This window comes from Lagenorhynchus albirostris, chromosome 2 (assembly GCF_949774975.1).
Source record: "Lagenorhynchus albirostris chromosome 2, mLagAlb1.1, whole genome shotgun sequence".
Classification (NCBI taxonomy): domain Eukaryota; kingdom Metazoa; phylum Chordata; class Mammalia; order Artiodactyla; family Delphinidae; genus Lagenorhynchus; species Lagenorhynchus albirostris.
In genome coordinates this window covers 130,976,286-130,992,892 of record NC_083096.1, presented here as the reverse complement: position 1 = coordinate 130,992,892, position 16,607 = coordinate 130,976,286, and the positions used below count along the sequence as shown (strand labels likewise).

General features: G+C 38.8%; 1 protein-coding gene across 3 annotated transcripts in view; it reads left to right on the top strand.

Moving 5' to 3' along the window:
- CACHD1 (cache domain containing 1) overlaps positions 1–16,607 on the top strand; it is a 218,503-nt gene that overhangs the window by 167,660 nt on the left and 34,236 nt on the right. For all 3 annotated transcript variants that reach the window (XM_060139854.1, XM_060139855.1, XM_060139853.1), the window contains exons 9-13: positions 3,276–3,509; positions 7,802–7,951; positions 8,589–8,712; positions 9,511–9,628; positions 13,351–13,519. In XM_060139854.1, coding sequence (XP_059995837.1) covers positions 3,276–3,509; positions 7,802–7,951; positions 8,589–8,712; positions 9,511–9,628; positions 13,351–13,519 — 795 coding nt within the window. The remainder of the gene's footprint in view (positions 1–3,275; positions 3,510–7,801; positions 7,952–8,588; positions 8,713–9,510; positions 9,629–13,350; positions 13,520–16,607) is intronic.

The window sequence follows — 16,607 nt, the reverse complement described above, 5'->3', positions numbered from 1 at the left end:
TCCCTCTAACTATTCGCATCTTTTCTCTTTCTCCCCCTTAATCTAGCCTGAAATATGTCCTCATTGCAGGTTTTCCACCTCTCTGAGAGATATCTCTGAACATTGTTCACGAGGGTTGACACATTCCCTTAACTCTGTCATAGGGAAGGAGAGTCACTATGAAAATTTTGGTACAACATATTATCAGAATAAGAGTGTATACTGTTGGTGGGAATGTAAATTGGTACAGCCACTATGGAAAACAATATGGAAGTTCCTTAAAAAACTAAGACTTGTGCTACCATATGATCTAGCAATCCCACCCCTAGGTTTATATCTGGAAAAGACAAAAACTCTAATTCACGAAGATACATGCACCCCAATGTTCATAGCAGCGCTATTTATAATAGCCAAGACATGGAAACAACCCAAGTGCCCATCAACAGATGATTAGTTTAAGAAGATGTGGTGTAATATATATGGAATCTAAAAAAAAAAAAAAAGGTTCTGAAGAACCTAGGGGCAGGACAGGAATAAAGACGCAGACGTAGAGAATGGACTTGAGGACATAGAGAGGGGGAAGGGTAAGCTGGGACAAAGTGAGAGAGTGGCATGGACATATATACACTACCAAATGTAAAATAGATAGCTAGTGGGAAGCAGCTGCATAGCACAGGGAGATCAGCTCGGTGCTTTGTGACCACCTAGAGCGGTGGGATAGGGAGGGTGGGAGGGAGAGGCAAGAGGGAAGAGATATGGGGATATATGTATATGTATACATATATAGATATATGTATATAGCTGATTCACTTTGTTATACAGCAGAAACTAACGCACCATTGTAAAGCAATTATACTCCAATAAAGATGTTTAAAAGAAAAAAAAGATTTGGTGTATATATACAATGGAATATTTCTCAGCCATAAAAAAGAATGAAATATTGTTATTTGCAGCAACATGGATGAACCTAGAGAATATTATACTAAGTGAAGTAGTCAAAGAAAGACAAATATGAGATCACTTATGTGTAGAATCTTAAAAAATACAAAATTATACATATATATTATGTATTATATATGTAATACATATCTATATATAAAACAGAAACAGACTCACAGACATAGAAAACACACCAAAGGGGAAAGGGCTTGGTGGGGAAGGATAAATTAGGAGTATGGGATTAGCAAATAGAAACTACTATACATAAAATAGATAAGCAACAAGGATTTACTATATAACACAGGGAACTATATTCATTATAATGGAAAATAATCTGAAAAATATATATGTATATAACTGAATCACGTTGCTGTACCCCTGAAACCAGCACAATATTGTAAATCAACTATACTCCAATGAAAAAAAGAAGAGTGTACACAATTATGGGGGGAAACTGGAAGAGTAAAGATGCAAAAAGAGGAAATGACAACTCAAAGGTTATTAACCAGCTCTGGTCTGGGTGAACAAGTTGGAACTTGCAGGGATTTCTGGAGGCTAGGAACACGGAAGACTGCTTAGGAGGTCTGGTGTAGAAGTCTATGAGAGGTTGTTGGCTTTTCATGGCCACTACCCCTGTGAATTCTCAGTGAAGCATCTGGAGTGGAGTTGCGCTTGGTGAGTATGCCAGCAGCTGGGAAAGGGAACTGAACACAGAGCAGAAGAGTGGGACGGACTGGAACATTCTGGTTCCTCTATGTCTGTCTCTTAACATCTCTCTCTTCACCTCTTAAATCTTACAACACTTCACTTTTGGCCACCTTTAACCTGGAAGCATAGAAGAAAGGGGATTGTGGGAAATGTAGTTTCCAGCATGAGCACACTGATGATAGAATAATCCAGTCTGCCACCCTACTGACTCTACTGCCACCCCTGCATAACATTTCATGATGGAGTGACATAAAAAAATGGAGTGATATAAAGTAACCCAATCTTTGATATCCTTTACTGTGCTTCTTTGTCTAGTAGATGTTCCTGTTTGTTACTTTTCTTGTACATTTTGAAAGAGCTGTGCAGTGCATGACAAAGAAAGGAAATGTGTTTATTGCCTTGAAGTTGTCTCCTTTTATCATTCGCCCCTGTGAGTTTATCAAGGGTGTAAGATCAGGGATCGATCACATCTTCTGTGTTGTCTTTTACTCCCAGACATGGGAGGAAAGTGTCTTTTACCACTCACCTCCCATGTGAATTCTGTGTCAAGCAAAGGCAACAATAATCTGATGCCGACTTTCCTTTAGCATTGTCTGAGTGGAGCAAAATCCAAACTATTTACATACAGCATGTGAAGAAAGAAATTATATCCATTAGATCTTGCCGTGACTTTAGAAATGGACTTACAAGCCTAGAAGTATATATACTTCCTATTTAGAAATGATAAAGCCACTTAAGGTAGGTGAACCATGAACTCTTCAGATTTTTTTAATGACTAAGCAGTTCAAGAACATGAGGCAAAACCTTGTTAAAACTCATTGGTAGAATCTCAGTAGTGACTGAAATCATTTGAATTTGTTTACAATGGTACCCATATGGGACCAGTTACTAATCCTTTTGACTGTGTTCCAACAATAGCAAACCAAAATTTTAAAAAAGGTTTATTAAATTTATTTTTGTGCTATAGATTACAGATGTTGTAGAACAATTCAGCCCAGTATGCCTGAATCTTTTACAAAAATTTTAAAACTCTAAACATAAAAAAGTATACTAAATAAATCAAATCCAGTATTATCCTAACAATATAAAGCATGAAAACATTTGTAATTAAAATGAGCTTAAAGAAACAGCGTTTGGAGACACCACTCAATACAATCCGTAATTCTTTCATTTAGTTGCATGAGACTTTGGCAAGTGTTTAATAGGCAAAGAGGTAAGAAATGAAATGGTAAACCTCTATCCTTTAAAACTCTTACAACTTCATCTACTAATTTAAATTAAATGCAAACTTGTTAATCATTACTTTTGCTTTCAAATATTAAATGCAGAACAATAATTTAAATTTTATAATTAAACTTTAAGGGAAGAACATCCTTGCTGGATGAGGTTCCTTTATTTACTCATGTGTTTTTCATCATTGCCTTTGGAAGAATTCCTTGCCCTCTTGACTATTTGAGGAAAGATCACGCCTCCAGCTCTGTTCATCAGCAGGAACTGGTATCTGTGTCCTGAGTCCACACTGTCTCTGCAAAGACCGCCTTGGCATTGCAAGACCTCGTCCAGACCCTTATTAGATCTAAATGGCAAAGTTATTCTATGGATATCCACTGTTTTGTTTTACATTGTCTTCCCTTGGCTTTTTATTTTAGATGGGGTGACTGGTTTGAAAGAGCTGGCTTTTCTGAGAGATCTTGCTGAACAGAACTCAGGGAAGTATGGCATGCTGGACCGGACAGCCTTGCCTGTGATTAAGGGCAGCATGATGGTGCTGAACCAGCTGAGTAACCTGGAGACCACAGTTGGCAGGTTCTATACCAACCTTCCCAACCGGATGATTGATGAAGCTGTCTTTAGCCTCCCCTTCTCTGATGAGATGGGAGATGGTGAGTTTGGAGAAAACTTCCTACTAAAGGAAGGGGGAAAGAAATGGGCAGGAGTCAAACAGTAACTTTTAAATGTTGTTCAGTACTTACCATGTGAGCATTAGGGAGTGTGGGCAGGCAAGGGAGTGGGCATCACTTTCTCTGGTCAGAGGATTGTGTAGCCTCCTGCCATTGGTCCAGTTAGCACTGTATTCTAGAGCAGAAATCCCCAGGCCTATTTTTTCCTCATTGCCCTAGCCTCAGTCAACATAATGGGTACATCTACTCGGGAAGCTTTGTGAGGATTTCCCAATATCTAAAGGTTAGGGATTTTGGAACTAAAGAGTAACTTTGCATGGCAGATGGTAAATAAAAGTCAGAAGTGCTTGGAATTCGGCCTCAAAGGCAAGGCAACACAATGTCTGTCAAATAGATACAGACTTGACATGGAGAGGATTTCAAATCCCACTCTACCACTTAGCTGTTGTCCTTGGTAATGTATTTAATCTTGTTAATTCACATCTGGTTATCTGTTCAAAATGTAATGACATCTTTCATGTAATAGTCTTTGAGTTATTAGGTTTATAAGATTATATTACTGCCCGGCATACCTCTCAATAACGATGGCTGCTGTGTATTTATTTATTATTTTACTTTTGTTCTTATTACTATTATTGTTATCACTATCCTGATGTCACAAGTTACCCATAATACGATGTTGGGTAAAGTGTTTCAACCTCACAGGATTAAACTTTTGGTCTTTAAAGTAGAAAAAATCGGGGCTTCCCTGGTGGCGCTGTGGTTGAGAGTCTGCCTACCGATGCAGGGGACACGGGTTCGAGCCCTGGTCTGGGAAGATCCCACATGCCGCGGAGCAACTAAGCCCGTGAGCCACAACTACTGAGCCTGCGCGTCTGGAGCCTGTGCTCCGCAACAAGAGAGGCCGCGATAGTGAGAGGCCCACGCACCGCGATGAAGAGTGGCCCCCGCTTGCCACAACTAGAGAAAGCCCTCGCACAGAAACGAAGACCCAACGCAGCCAAAAATAAATAAATAAATAAATTTAAAGTAGAAAAAATCATATTTCCATCAAAGTAGTTGTGAAGATGAAATGCACTAGTATATGTAAAGCATCTAGAACAATGCCAGGCCAACAGTATGTGCTCACTAAAAATACAGCTTTTTTTCTTTTCCTCCTCATATTCTTGCTTATCTTTTTCCCCCCACATCCTTCCCTCTCTTCTTTCTTGATAGTGAAGGTTGAAGAGGCAGCTAATGACTAGACAGACAGCACCACCATATGAGATCTTGTTTTTATGTTCCATTAACTAGGAATTTTCACAAATAGATATTCAGAGAAAACTCATGTATAAAAAGTAATAAGCCTTATAGAGACTGCGTTTTCTAGAAAGTAAGTAGACATGTTCTTTCTATAAGGAAGAAATATGGTAGCTACTGCTAACCTCAATTTTTTTATCCTTCCTAGTTCTGGCAGGGCCAACAGATGTGTATAGAATAGAAACTCCCACCTTTAGATAAAGTTATTTCCTTTTGTAGGGAAATGTCAAGTCTTAAATGCGAGTGACCTTAATGCGTTAACCAGCGTCACTGAGTGCCTGTCAAGCATTGTGTCAGGCAGTGATGGGCAAGGCACATATCTCACCCTCAACAAGCATTTTAATCTGATAAGAGAAAAACAGATCAATGAATCATGATAATTCTGTGTGAAAGGAACTGAGACAGATGTAGAAACTGAGTCCTGTACGAGCACAGAAGATTATGCCGTCAGATTCTCTTACCATTAGTGGTATCAGGCAGAGTAGGACCTTTTCTGAAATTTACTCTACCATCCAGAGAGCTGCCATGAATGCTTTAAATTAAATTATGTGCAAAGCTGATGCTTTCCCAAGTGTAGTCCTTAGGGCCTGTTTTATGACTCCTATGCAGTGAGTTTCAGTGATTGGTTTACAGGTCTGCTGCATTCCCTTACTTGAGTGTGTCATTTTCATCTTTGTATCTTCGGTCCCTAGAATTACTGGGTGACACCTCCTCTAGCTCCATGACAAGGGGACCCTGAGTCTAGGGAAACTCATGTTTACGTGACTCTAAATCAAAACCTCCACAAATTCAAATATCAGTTACTGGACATATTTCTTTTAAAATGCAAGTCTGTGTGCTTTAAAGTAGGGAGGACGTATGGGTATTTCATTAAGCGTAGGAAGAGCTTAGCATACTTTATTTGCCACAATGGGATAAAGAGTCTTCTGTCGAAATTGCTAATTGAGAAGTAAGACTGCGTTTCTTTTATCAGACTTGCTCTCAGTGTGTCCAGAGGAGAATAGAATTTTGAAGTGAGCATGTGGTCTCCGAGTATTTCTGTTGTACTTTACTACTCTATGAAAATGGCTTTAATCTTAGACCAAAGCCCAGGGGAATGTGGTGTGCAGACCGTGACCTCTGTCTCCCTGCTGACCCTCACAGCGCTGCTCGCATCACTTGTAACCCCTTTGTCCAGGGATACCTGAGTAAAAACCTCCTCCAAAATGCATTTTTAAAACCTTCTTAGTTACTTATTATTTTTAAAATGTTTTAAAACCAATAGATAGCATTCTAAATGTTGACTACTTAAAGAATGCTTTTGAAATTATAATAGGCACCCATTGCATAACTTTTATTTTTTCTTGTTTTATTGAGATGTAATTGACATACAACATTCCATTAGTTTTAGGTGTACAACATAATGATTTGATATATGTATATATTGCAGAATAATGACCCCAGTAAGCTTAGTTAATACCAACCACCTCACATAGTAATAATGTGTTTCTTGTGTTGAGAACTTTTAAGATCTACTCTCAGCAACTTTCAAATATGCAATACTGTATTGTTAACTATAGTCCCTGTGCTGTACATCCCCGAACTTATTTATCTTGTAACAGGGCATAACTTTTCACAAGGTTTTTCAGTGTTGCATCCACTTCTTCCTACCAAGTGATGCATTTAATTGGCCTTTGCAATCACAACAACTCAGTAATACTTGGAGTGGACATCAGACATGATTCTCTCTGTAGAAGACTTCAGAGATCCAAATCCCCTTCCTGGTGTTGATAGAAGAAAGGCTTTCTAATGTGCTGCAAAAGCATGGACGAGTCATCAAGTGCAGGAAAATACAAGAGCAAGATGGAGAGAAACGATCCATCTTTTTGTTCTAAGTTTCATTTAGAGCCATAGGGTTATAGAATTGCTGGGGTCCTAGAGATCACTTTGTCTCAGCTCCCCATGTGTTACATAAAACGATGCATTCAGAGAGGTGGAGCAACTTGCCCAGCCCAGCAGCAGAACTGGAAGGACAGCCCAGCTGGCCTGGGGCTTGAGGCCACACACTGACCGCCATTCATGCCCTCTCCTTCTGTATATCTTCCTCCCCTTGGCTTTTCCCCTTCCCTAATTATCCTATTGTTTTTCTATGGCCTGTGAGCTAAGGATGGTTTTTATACATTTAAAGCTTTGTTGGAAAAGAAACAAAAAAGTATATGCAACAGAGACTATATGGCTCATAATGCTTAAAATATCTACTATCTGACCCTTTACATAAAATTTACAAACTCCTGGCCCAAGTGACTAGAAATACATTCCTTTAGAACTTTAGTGTCTCCTTCTAAGTGGTCAGATAATAAGATTCTGTACCTTTCTAGGTTTTTTTCCTCATCATCTTCCTGTTTTTTCATAGGATTCATTAATAAAACATAGTACCTTCTAAGCTTTCCTTTATCCGTAATCTCTTTCATTCAACAACCCCTAGAAATTAGTAAGGCAGTCACTACTGTGTCCTTTAAACAGACATGAAGGCCAAGGCTCAAAGTTATGTCCAGTGTCACATGTATGATACATAAGGGGCACAGCTGGGCTAGAACCCAGAATTTTAGATTCTTTGTTCAGTGGTCTTTCAAGTTCAACTGAATCATCCTCACTTCAGGAAGTAGAATGATGTGTATTAAGTGTTGCTGATGTCTTGCACTGATCTGGAATAGCATATCCTTTTAGGTGAAAAAATAGTGGAAAATATACAAACTCCCTCCATTTAAGTTAACTAAGATATCTGAACCCCCAAAAGAGTCTATTTTCCTCACACTCTAACTCCCTTATGCTGTCTGCAAAGGCAGTGCTTGGTTACTATATCACACGGAAAACTTTTCTTCAGAGCAAATTGAGACGTCTGATAGTAGCCTCCACAGTTCCCTAGAGTACAGCGCCAGCCTTTGTTCGGTGCCTTTTCTGCCATCCTTTGAATATTTTTTGTTTTTAACCCACAGGTTTGATAATGACTGTGAGTAAACCCTGTTATTTTGGAAACCTCCTTCTGGGAATTGTAGGAGTGGATGTGAACTTGGCTTACATCCTTGAAGATGTGACGTATTACCAAGATTCTTTGGCTTCCTATACTTTTCTCATAGATGACAAAGGTAATCTGCTAAAATCTAATCATTGGAAAGAATGATTTCTTTAAGATCTTGGAGAAAATCATCTAGACATTCTGATACTAACAAAATAGGAAAATGGTAGTATTTGTAGAAAAACTGTGTGACTAGGACTACTCACATTTCATAGAACACCTCAACGATGGCAGAATGAATCTAAAAATTATGCATTTGTTTCTGTGTTGTGTTGAGAGATGGGTAACGGTTATTTTGTAACATCAGGAAATTAGACTTGAGGATTGAATGACACAGAAAATGTGATCCTTTGGATCCTTTTTTGGTCTATATTGTTTTCTTTACATTTACCGGCATTAAAGTTTATGTGATAGATTAGAATATTTTATGAAATGAAAACCAAATGACGAGCACCTCAGAAATACTCTTGATGAGGCAGATGTCCGATAATTTAAGGTGTCTTGCTACACTTCCAGAGTTTTATGCAAGAACACATAAAGTAAGTTCAGTTTTTTATTGGACTGGTGAGTTACAGACTGAGAAATTGAGTGTCGGGCAGCCATCCCAGAGTATCCCGTATTTCAAACTTGTGATGGGCACTTTTATCAGAATCAGTACTTCCTACGACATGTTTCTCATAGCATGCGTTTTTGTTTTCTTATTTCAGGGTATACCCTTATGCACCCATCTCTTACCAGGCCATATTTACTATCGGAACCCCCGCTTCATACTGATATCATCCATTATGAAAATATCCCCAAATTTGAGTTGGTTCGGCAAAATATCCTAAGGTAAGGAAAAGATGAGGGTCGTAGTATTTTGGTTTTCTCTGAGAATAAGATCCATTGAGGTCAAATACGAGTGTTTATAATAGGATATAAAACAAGTGTACAAATTATTTTAATGGTATCAAAAGTGTAATTTTTAATATAAGGATCGTAGCCAAAATTTTGTTTACTTTGTAAAACAGGTAAGATCTCTCAGAACTATTATTTGGGGGAAGTGTCTTGTAAATCAAATTCTTATGTTCATGTTGCCTTTAGTTGTAAAATCAGATATATCTTATCTCATTTTTTAAAATGCTCCAGTTATATCAAGTGGAAAAATTTTGGCAAAATAAGAGGGTTAAGTTGAGGACCAGCTCCAGAGCATGCCAAAAAATAGCTTGGCAAAGTAGGGTCCATTCCAAGTTGACAGCACAATCATATACAACGTTTTCTCTTGAAATAAGGAACAGATTGGATTTTTTCCCACCGTGATACATTATTTTGGCAGATGGTAACCTATAGAGAAATGGGTCTTTGTGCTCATTGGTTGTAAATTAATGACTGAGTGATTTGAGACAAGTTGGTCTCTGGAAAGAATTACAACTGGGGGGCAGGGTAGAGAGTAAGGAATGTTTTTGGTGCAGAGCTGACAGAATGCTTTTACAGAATCGAAAATCTCACATTCTCTCTTTCAAAAGTGATGAGCTTCATTGCTTTTCAAAATCAGGAGGTGGTCATTGACTCACAGCATCTTCCCTGCCTTTAATTAAGTGCTTCATTTTATCATTTACCTGAAGTATTGCATTCTGTTTGCCAACGCAGCCTCCCTCTGGGCAGCCAGATTATCGCAGTCCCTGTGAACTCATCCCTGTCCTGGCACATAAACAAGCTGAGAGAAACTGGAAAGGAGGCCTACAACGTTAGCTATGCCTGGAAGATGGTGAGTGAGAGGAAGCCTCCTTTGCCCGAGGAGCTGTGGGGTGCTGCGTTCTTCCTCGTACGGGAATTGTAGGGAACATCGGTCTGATAAAGGTTACTGATCAGTTTTAAAGTGATTGGAAAAAAGAAGAGATTCCACAGAAATTTTATATTTTTTTTTCCTTTTTTGTTTATAAAACCAGTCATTGTTCATGATGAATAAATCAAGCCATATAAAAAATAAAAAAGTGACCTCTGCCCTTTCCCCTCCTGACTTTTACCTCCCGTCTCTCAGAGGTAACCACTTTGATCATTTTCCAGAAACTTATTATTCACACACAGGCACGTATCTCTGTGTGTGTATGTGCGTGTGCACACAACTTTAATGGCTTTGTAGTACTGCATTACATAGACGGGTCAAATTTCTTTTAACAGTCCCCTGTTAATACACATTTAGATTGTGTTCAGTTTTGTTTTTATCATTTTCAACTCATATTGTGGAAGTTGGGAGTTGAAAAGGAGATATGAAACCATAAATGTCCTCTGTTGATGCCAAGGAAAAGAAAGGTTTAGATTAGAATGTGGATTATTCCCACGTGTCACAAGCAGATTGACAGTGTAGCCGTACCTGTGGCACGCACTTCAGCTTTCTTTCACTAGCCTCGTTCAGATACTAGGCCTTGAAGAATCATAGAGAAATAGAATCTGACACACACTGTCCATCTTACTTATGTTTTTGTCCTTTAGTCCCTCTTCCAAGCATAGCATAATAATGCTATTATGGGGCCCTAAATACTGTAATTGACTAAAAGAATAGTGGACTTTGATTTTTTTTATCATCAAATATTAATCATTAAACTTAAAATGCAGTCATACTTGAGATTCTCTTGGAGGACCATATCTGCTGTTCTACCTGTTGTTGACTCCAAATGGATCTGTTTATTCATTCATTTAAAAACTGCTTGTTGAACATTGACTATGAACTAAGAAGAATAAAGAAGAGTGATATTGCCTCTGCCCTCATAGAGCATCCAGCTTAGTGGTAGAAGCAGAGGATTCAACAACTCTGTACAGTGTCTGCATAGGAATGACAGGAATTAGGAGTAGCCAACACACCTTCAGATATGACTCTCCTCTGACCTTTCTGTTTGGTTTTTAAGGCATCATGTGGCAAGGGTAATTTCTAAAATGGAAATGAAATTAAACAAAATAATAAAACCATTTGAGAAACACGTTTACAAGCCTAATTCTATTGCTATTTTACTGATAATGCAGATTTGAAAAAGGTCAAAGTCTATTTTGAAACTCCCTGAGTCAGCTCATTTTCAGGAATTTTTTTGAGAATGATTGCACCATCTGCCCTTATTTTTGCAATTATACAATTTTTAAATAATGTCTAATTGCTTAATTTTTCACATCAGAAAGAGCGAGCCAGATACCAGAATTCTGAATTGAAGAATACTTTTATATTTGAAATTGGAGATTGCTTATCTTATTATCTTACAGTATATCCTGATTGAAAGCAATTACAGTTACATCCTGGGAAAATATCTATATTAATGTTTGTTGGCATTAAAAGAGAAAGAAGGAAATGGAGGCATTTTAAGACCTTCTTTGTACCGTAAATAAACCTAGTGTTAACATTTTGGAAAGAAGTATTATCTTAAGATGGTCTTTCTTCAGTCATACAGGTAAATTCTGGCTACTCTACTTAGCCAAATGGATATAATCATGTAGTCACTTGAGGTAGAAGTGTTAGTTTTCTCAGAGTTCTGAAATTGTTAAGAACATCACTATTAATTGAAAAATTAAAGAGGTAATAAATAATGAAATTGAAGTTAAAAAGGCTTGCCTGGTTCCCCAGGAGTAAGATTAAGTATTTTTAAGCTTTTTTTAGTTACACTGGAGGGAGGGGTGAATAGGTACTCTTCTTGTCCTCAAGAATAAAATGGATTCTTCTACTAAATATAATTTAAATAGATTTAGTTTATGTTGATAATAATAAGTTAAACTGCTTAGCATCTGTAGATATAGCAGGTACCGGTGGATTTTTTCACTGAATTAATTTAAAGGTAAAATGAGAGATTACGTTAGCAGTAGTAAGAGATTACTACTCTGTCACTGTGTAACCCCAGTCCATCTTTGAGCATATGAGGCTCCATGCTGTGACAGAAGGAGCTATTGACCATCAGAAGGTATTGCAATATTCCTGTGTTACACGGTCACGGTTCACTTCAAAACATGAATCCCATGGACAGTCAGTGAAAAAAACCACTCCCCAGTCACGGAGAGCTCTTCTGGATATGTTATACATAGTTCCTTATTGCAAAGACTGTTTTTTTCGGCTAAGAACACAATAGGAAGAAGACCTGTATTGAAATCTGTTTTCCTTTCCAGTTAAAAACTATTTATAAAGTGTTGCTTTTAGATGCTTAGGGTAATTTTTTTTTCTCTCTTACAGAATTGACCCAATTATAAAATTATATTCTGGTCATTCTGGTAAAGTTTTTGCCTTTTGGTTCCTTAGAACATGCAACACAGGAAACAAACTCAAAGGATGACTGTGTGAGATGGGAAGAGGGGAAGTAGTAAATGCCACTTCAGAACACTCTGTCAGTCTCTAATTTGTTGGGTGGAGGAAGAGGATTAAGTTTGCTAATCTAATTGAATATCCTTGGCAGCGGTACTTGAAAGCAATTCCAGGAAGATGCAAATTTCCCCTGTGTTTAAAAAGATTCTGCAGCCAACCTCATAAATCCTACATTACTCTGAACTCTAACCTGCCTAGTTAAAAAATTTCTCCTTGATCGTTAAGTAAATCCTTTGAGCTGCTTTGGTTCTGACCATCTTTAGTTCTGACTTAGCTGGTTATCACTCTTTTCATTTATTTACAAACCATCTTTTAAATAGATTCTGTTCATCTCTTAATATAATGGACTTAGAGAAGTTTGGCTTTCTTGTATTTTTAAGTCAAGGAGCTGGAACTAAGTAGTTTGACTTGGCTTTTGACTCATTAGTGGTCACTTTTCCCACCAAATTTTATTCAAGCATCCGTTAGTAGGAGCAAAGTGAATTTGAAAGTACTCCTGTCTCTACACAGGAGCTTAAATGAGGCCAAGCTACAGCACACTTGCCTTTCCTTGTCTGAAAGGACAAGTCAGTCCAGCCTTGCAAGGGAGCTCTAGGATTTGCGCTTTTCATGAGTCTGAGGTCCTAGTCACCTCCAACCAAGAGCAAAGAAAGCGTTCGTTGGGAATAGAATGAGTAAACCAGATTCTGGATGGACTGTGTTATGGATTTATCATTGGCATTTAAAGTAGTCAATTCTCGACATAGTCATTTCAAAACCAACTGTATATTTTAAAATGCATTTCAAACCCAAACAGAAATAAGTTTTGCGTTCTTATGCCGTGTCCCAGCTTGTATCCATTAACTTAAATAAGCAAAAGAGGACTAGGAGTAGGTACTGTTTCAAAGGAACTATTTTCTGATCCCTTCATTAGCTCCATAATTTTCTGTTACATTCATTAATTTCCCTCGATCAGAAAGGAAAATACAAATTAGAAAATGTAATCTTTTGCTAGAGCCATTTTCTACTGCCCCATGTCCATGTCTTTCCTTCACTCATCAAATGTTTTTCTATGTGGAGTAGAAGACAGAGAGAGCAGAAAATAATGTAGGCAAAGTCGCTCTCCCCTGGAACTTTCATTTTCTGTATTAGAACTTCTTTCTTGATTTTTCCAGGTGCAAGACACTTCCTTCATTCTCTGTATTGTGGTGATACAACCGGAAATACCTGTCAAACAACTGAAGAACCTCAACACTGTCCCCAGCAGCAAGCTACTGTACCACCGGCTGGACCTCCTGGGCCAGCCTAGCGCTTGCCTCCACTTCAAACAGCTGGCCACGCTAGGTAAAGCCCTGGCGTTTCTCAGCTTCCTTTGTGGTCTTCCTCACAGCAGCTCACCATGAATATCAGTTTGAATTAAGATGTTGAATACCTGCAGTGCCAGTGTGGGGAGGCAAATGTAAAACCAGTTTGAGGCCTTGCCTGGTATCAGGTTCTCCATCAGACACTGAGATGAAGATTTGTGCGTTGGTGATTTGTTAAGGATGAACTCTCAGAAGAAACTAGCGAGGAAGTGAAGGAAAGAGGATAAGGAAGGAGGAGAAAGCAAGCAAGAGTTTGATTTTAAGTGACATTCCAGCCTCAGCCTAATCCTGTGAGGGGCTTTGGAGTGTAAATTACATCGCAGAGTTTGCCCAGACTCAAGAAAGGGAGCTGGACTTTTGTATTCCTTAGTCACTTTCAGCTTTGTGCTAGTGCTGGACAAAGAGGTTTTAGCAGCTCAAACAATGTCCATCAAAGAGAGTGACAGGTATGGCCCACTAGAGGCAAGCACACAGATATAGGGATGCAAGGCAGGAGGTGGAGAAATGGTAAAGGGTCTAAGGGTAGCATACCTATATATCTAGATAGCATATCTGTATCTATCACAGGTCCCTGCTTGAAAAGAGCTCAGGAGATAGGCAAATAATTCAAAGGAAGCAAAAGGGAATTTACATGTGTTCTGTGCCCGGAACTTTACATTCGTCAACTGAGTTGAACTATTACAGATGAGGATGTTTGAGTTTATTGAAATACATAACTTTCCCACGGTAACACAGAAAGTAGCAAGGCTGAGATGTGGTTCATGCTTCTCCCATGCCTGATTTGCCCCTTTTATTGCATGCTGCCATGTGCAAGGCACATACTAGGCATCCATGGTGTAAGTTGTCAGTACGTCACAGTGTAGTCACAGTACTTTAAAACAGGTATTCTCTTTTTCACTGTTGAAAATACTTAGGGTTCAAAAAGTGAATAAGAATCGTTAGACAACTGGAAAACTGAATAGAGGGGGCACAGGTGGGAAGAGGATCAAAGATAGAAGTCACCAGTCTCTAGGTTCCAAATGAGAGCAGTTGTGTTTGGGTTTCTCTTTTGAATTCCATCCTATAGAGTTTCTGCCTGGATATGAGATCAAGAGAGTAGGCAGCCTAAGTGGTCTCATCTGTGACACACTCCAGTGGTGTGGACAACTTGGAGAGGGCCAGGGATGGCAACTTGGATTTTACATTGTTTGTTTGTTGTCATTTAGGTTTGTGGGGGGGGGGTGCCTTCTGTTTCTATACAAAAGAGTATGTATGTCCTTTAATTCATATTTTTAAGAAATGCTTACAGAGGACTTCCCTGGTAGTGCAGTGGTTAAGAATCCACCTGCCAATGCAGCGGACATGGGTTCGAGCCCTGGTCTGGGAAGATCCCACATGCCGCGGAGCAACTAAGCCCATGAGCCATAACTACTGAGCCCGCGTGCCATGACTACTGAAGTGCGCGAGCCTAGAGCCCGTGCTCCTCAACAAGAGAAGCCACCGCAATGAGAAGCCCACGCACTGCAACGAAGAGTAGGCCCTGCTCACCGCAGCTAGAGAAAGCCCACATGTAGCAACGAAGGCCCAATGCAACCAAAATTTAAAAAAAAAAAGTTGTCTTTAAAAAAAATGCTTACAGGAAAGCTAAGATATGCACGATTCCCTTAGCCACTGTGGGAAGAAGCTAAACACTACTACACTACTGCTGGTGCAAATGAGGTCACTATTTTTATTTTTTTATTCTTTTTAAAAAAAATTTATTGAAGTATAGTTGATTTACAAGGTCATTCTTTTAAAATTTGAGACAGTGAAGTGCAGCAGTTTTTCTTGATGAGAAAACAGCTCAAGCCTAGATTTTTTATTTCCTTTGGATAATCGCTCATAGCTACACTGTCCAGTATGGTAGGCACTAGCCACATGTGGCTTTTGAGGACTTAAAATGTGACTAGACCAAGTTGAGATTTACTGTAAGTATAAAATACATGCTTAATTTTTTGTATTGATTACATGTTAAAGTGATAATGTTTTGGATATATTGGCATCTATAAAATATACTAGTAAAATTAATTTAACCTCTGGTTTTGCTTTTCTTCATGTGGCTACTGGAAAATTTTATATTACAATTGGGAATTGCATTGTATTTCAGCTGGACAGTGCTGCCTCATAGAGATGCCCAGAAAATGTAGAGCTTTATCAACTCCCATACTTTACATAGGACTAGTGGGCTGATCCTGGGGCACACAGACAGACCTTATGCCAGTGTCTGACTTTCAATGGGTGCTCTTTCCACTGTACCACCCAACTTCACTTTGGCCATAGAACTCCCCCCAGGACAATGTGTGGAGAAGTCACCAAGGGAAGTTTAGTAACAGTTGGTAATGAAAATGGAACAGGATAATTGAAATATTTTTTAAAAGGAATGGAAAATAAGGGAAACAATGGCAAATAAGTGGTTTCCATCTAATTTCATTGATGATGGGGATTTTGAGGCAAGGTATTAAATGTACGTCAGAGCTCCCTTCAAGAGGGCTGAAGGAGGGGACATTGTCTGTCTTGGTACACAAAGAGGCAAAGAGGAATTTTAAAAGAGTGTATCATCCAGTGCAATTAAGTACACAAGTGTGTATATAAGTACTATGTATCTTATGTAAATTAGAGCTATGTGTCTAGCTCCTGACTGTAAAGCTTTGGGTCCTGTATATTGGTTTTTTCTCTCCTTCAATCCATGTCACTACAGGAAAGGCCCACTCCCCAAGTTGTCTGTCCTTCCCTTCCTCTGGCCCACCTCTTTTGTCCCTGAGACATTTCTTATATTATTGTGTTGTTCCAGTATTGTTGTTTTCCTCTTTTTTCTTTATCCTTGTCTCTCCAATTGGTTCCTAAGCTCTTTGAGTTCCAGGACAGTCCTCTCTCTCTGGTCCATCCTTGCACGGAGGACCCCATGAGTATATACACATGAATCCACTGCTAGGCAACCTAACTTTTTTAAGCCTCTGCCTTTCTTCTCCTTGATATGAATATAATAATAACTCCCAAGCTATACCATGATGATATGAAAGTTAAAGGAGACATAGCATTACTGGAAGCAT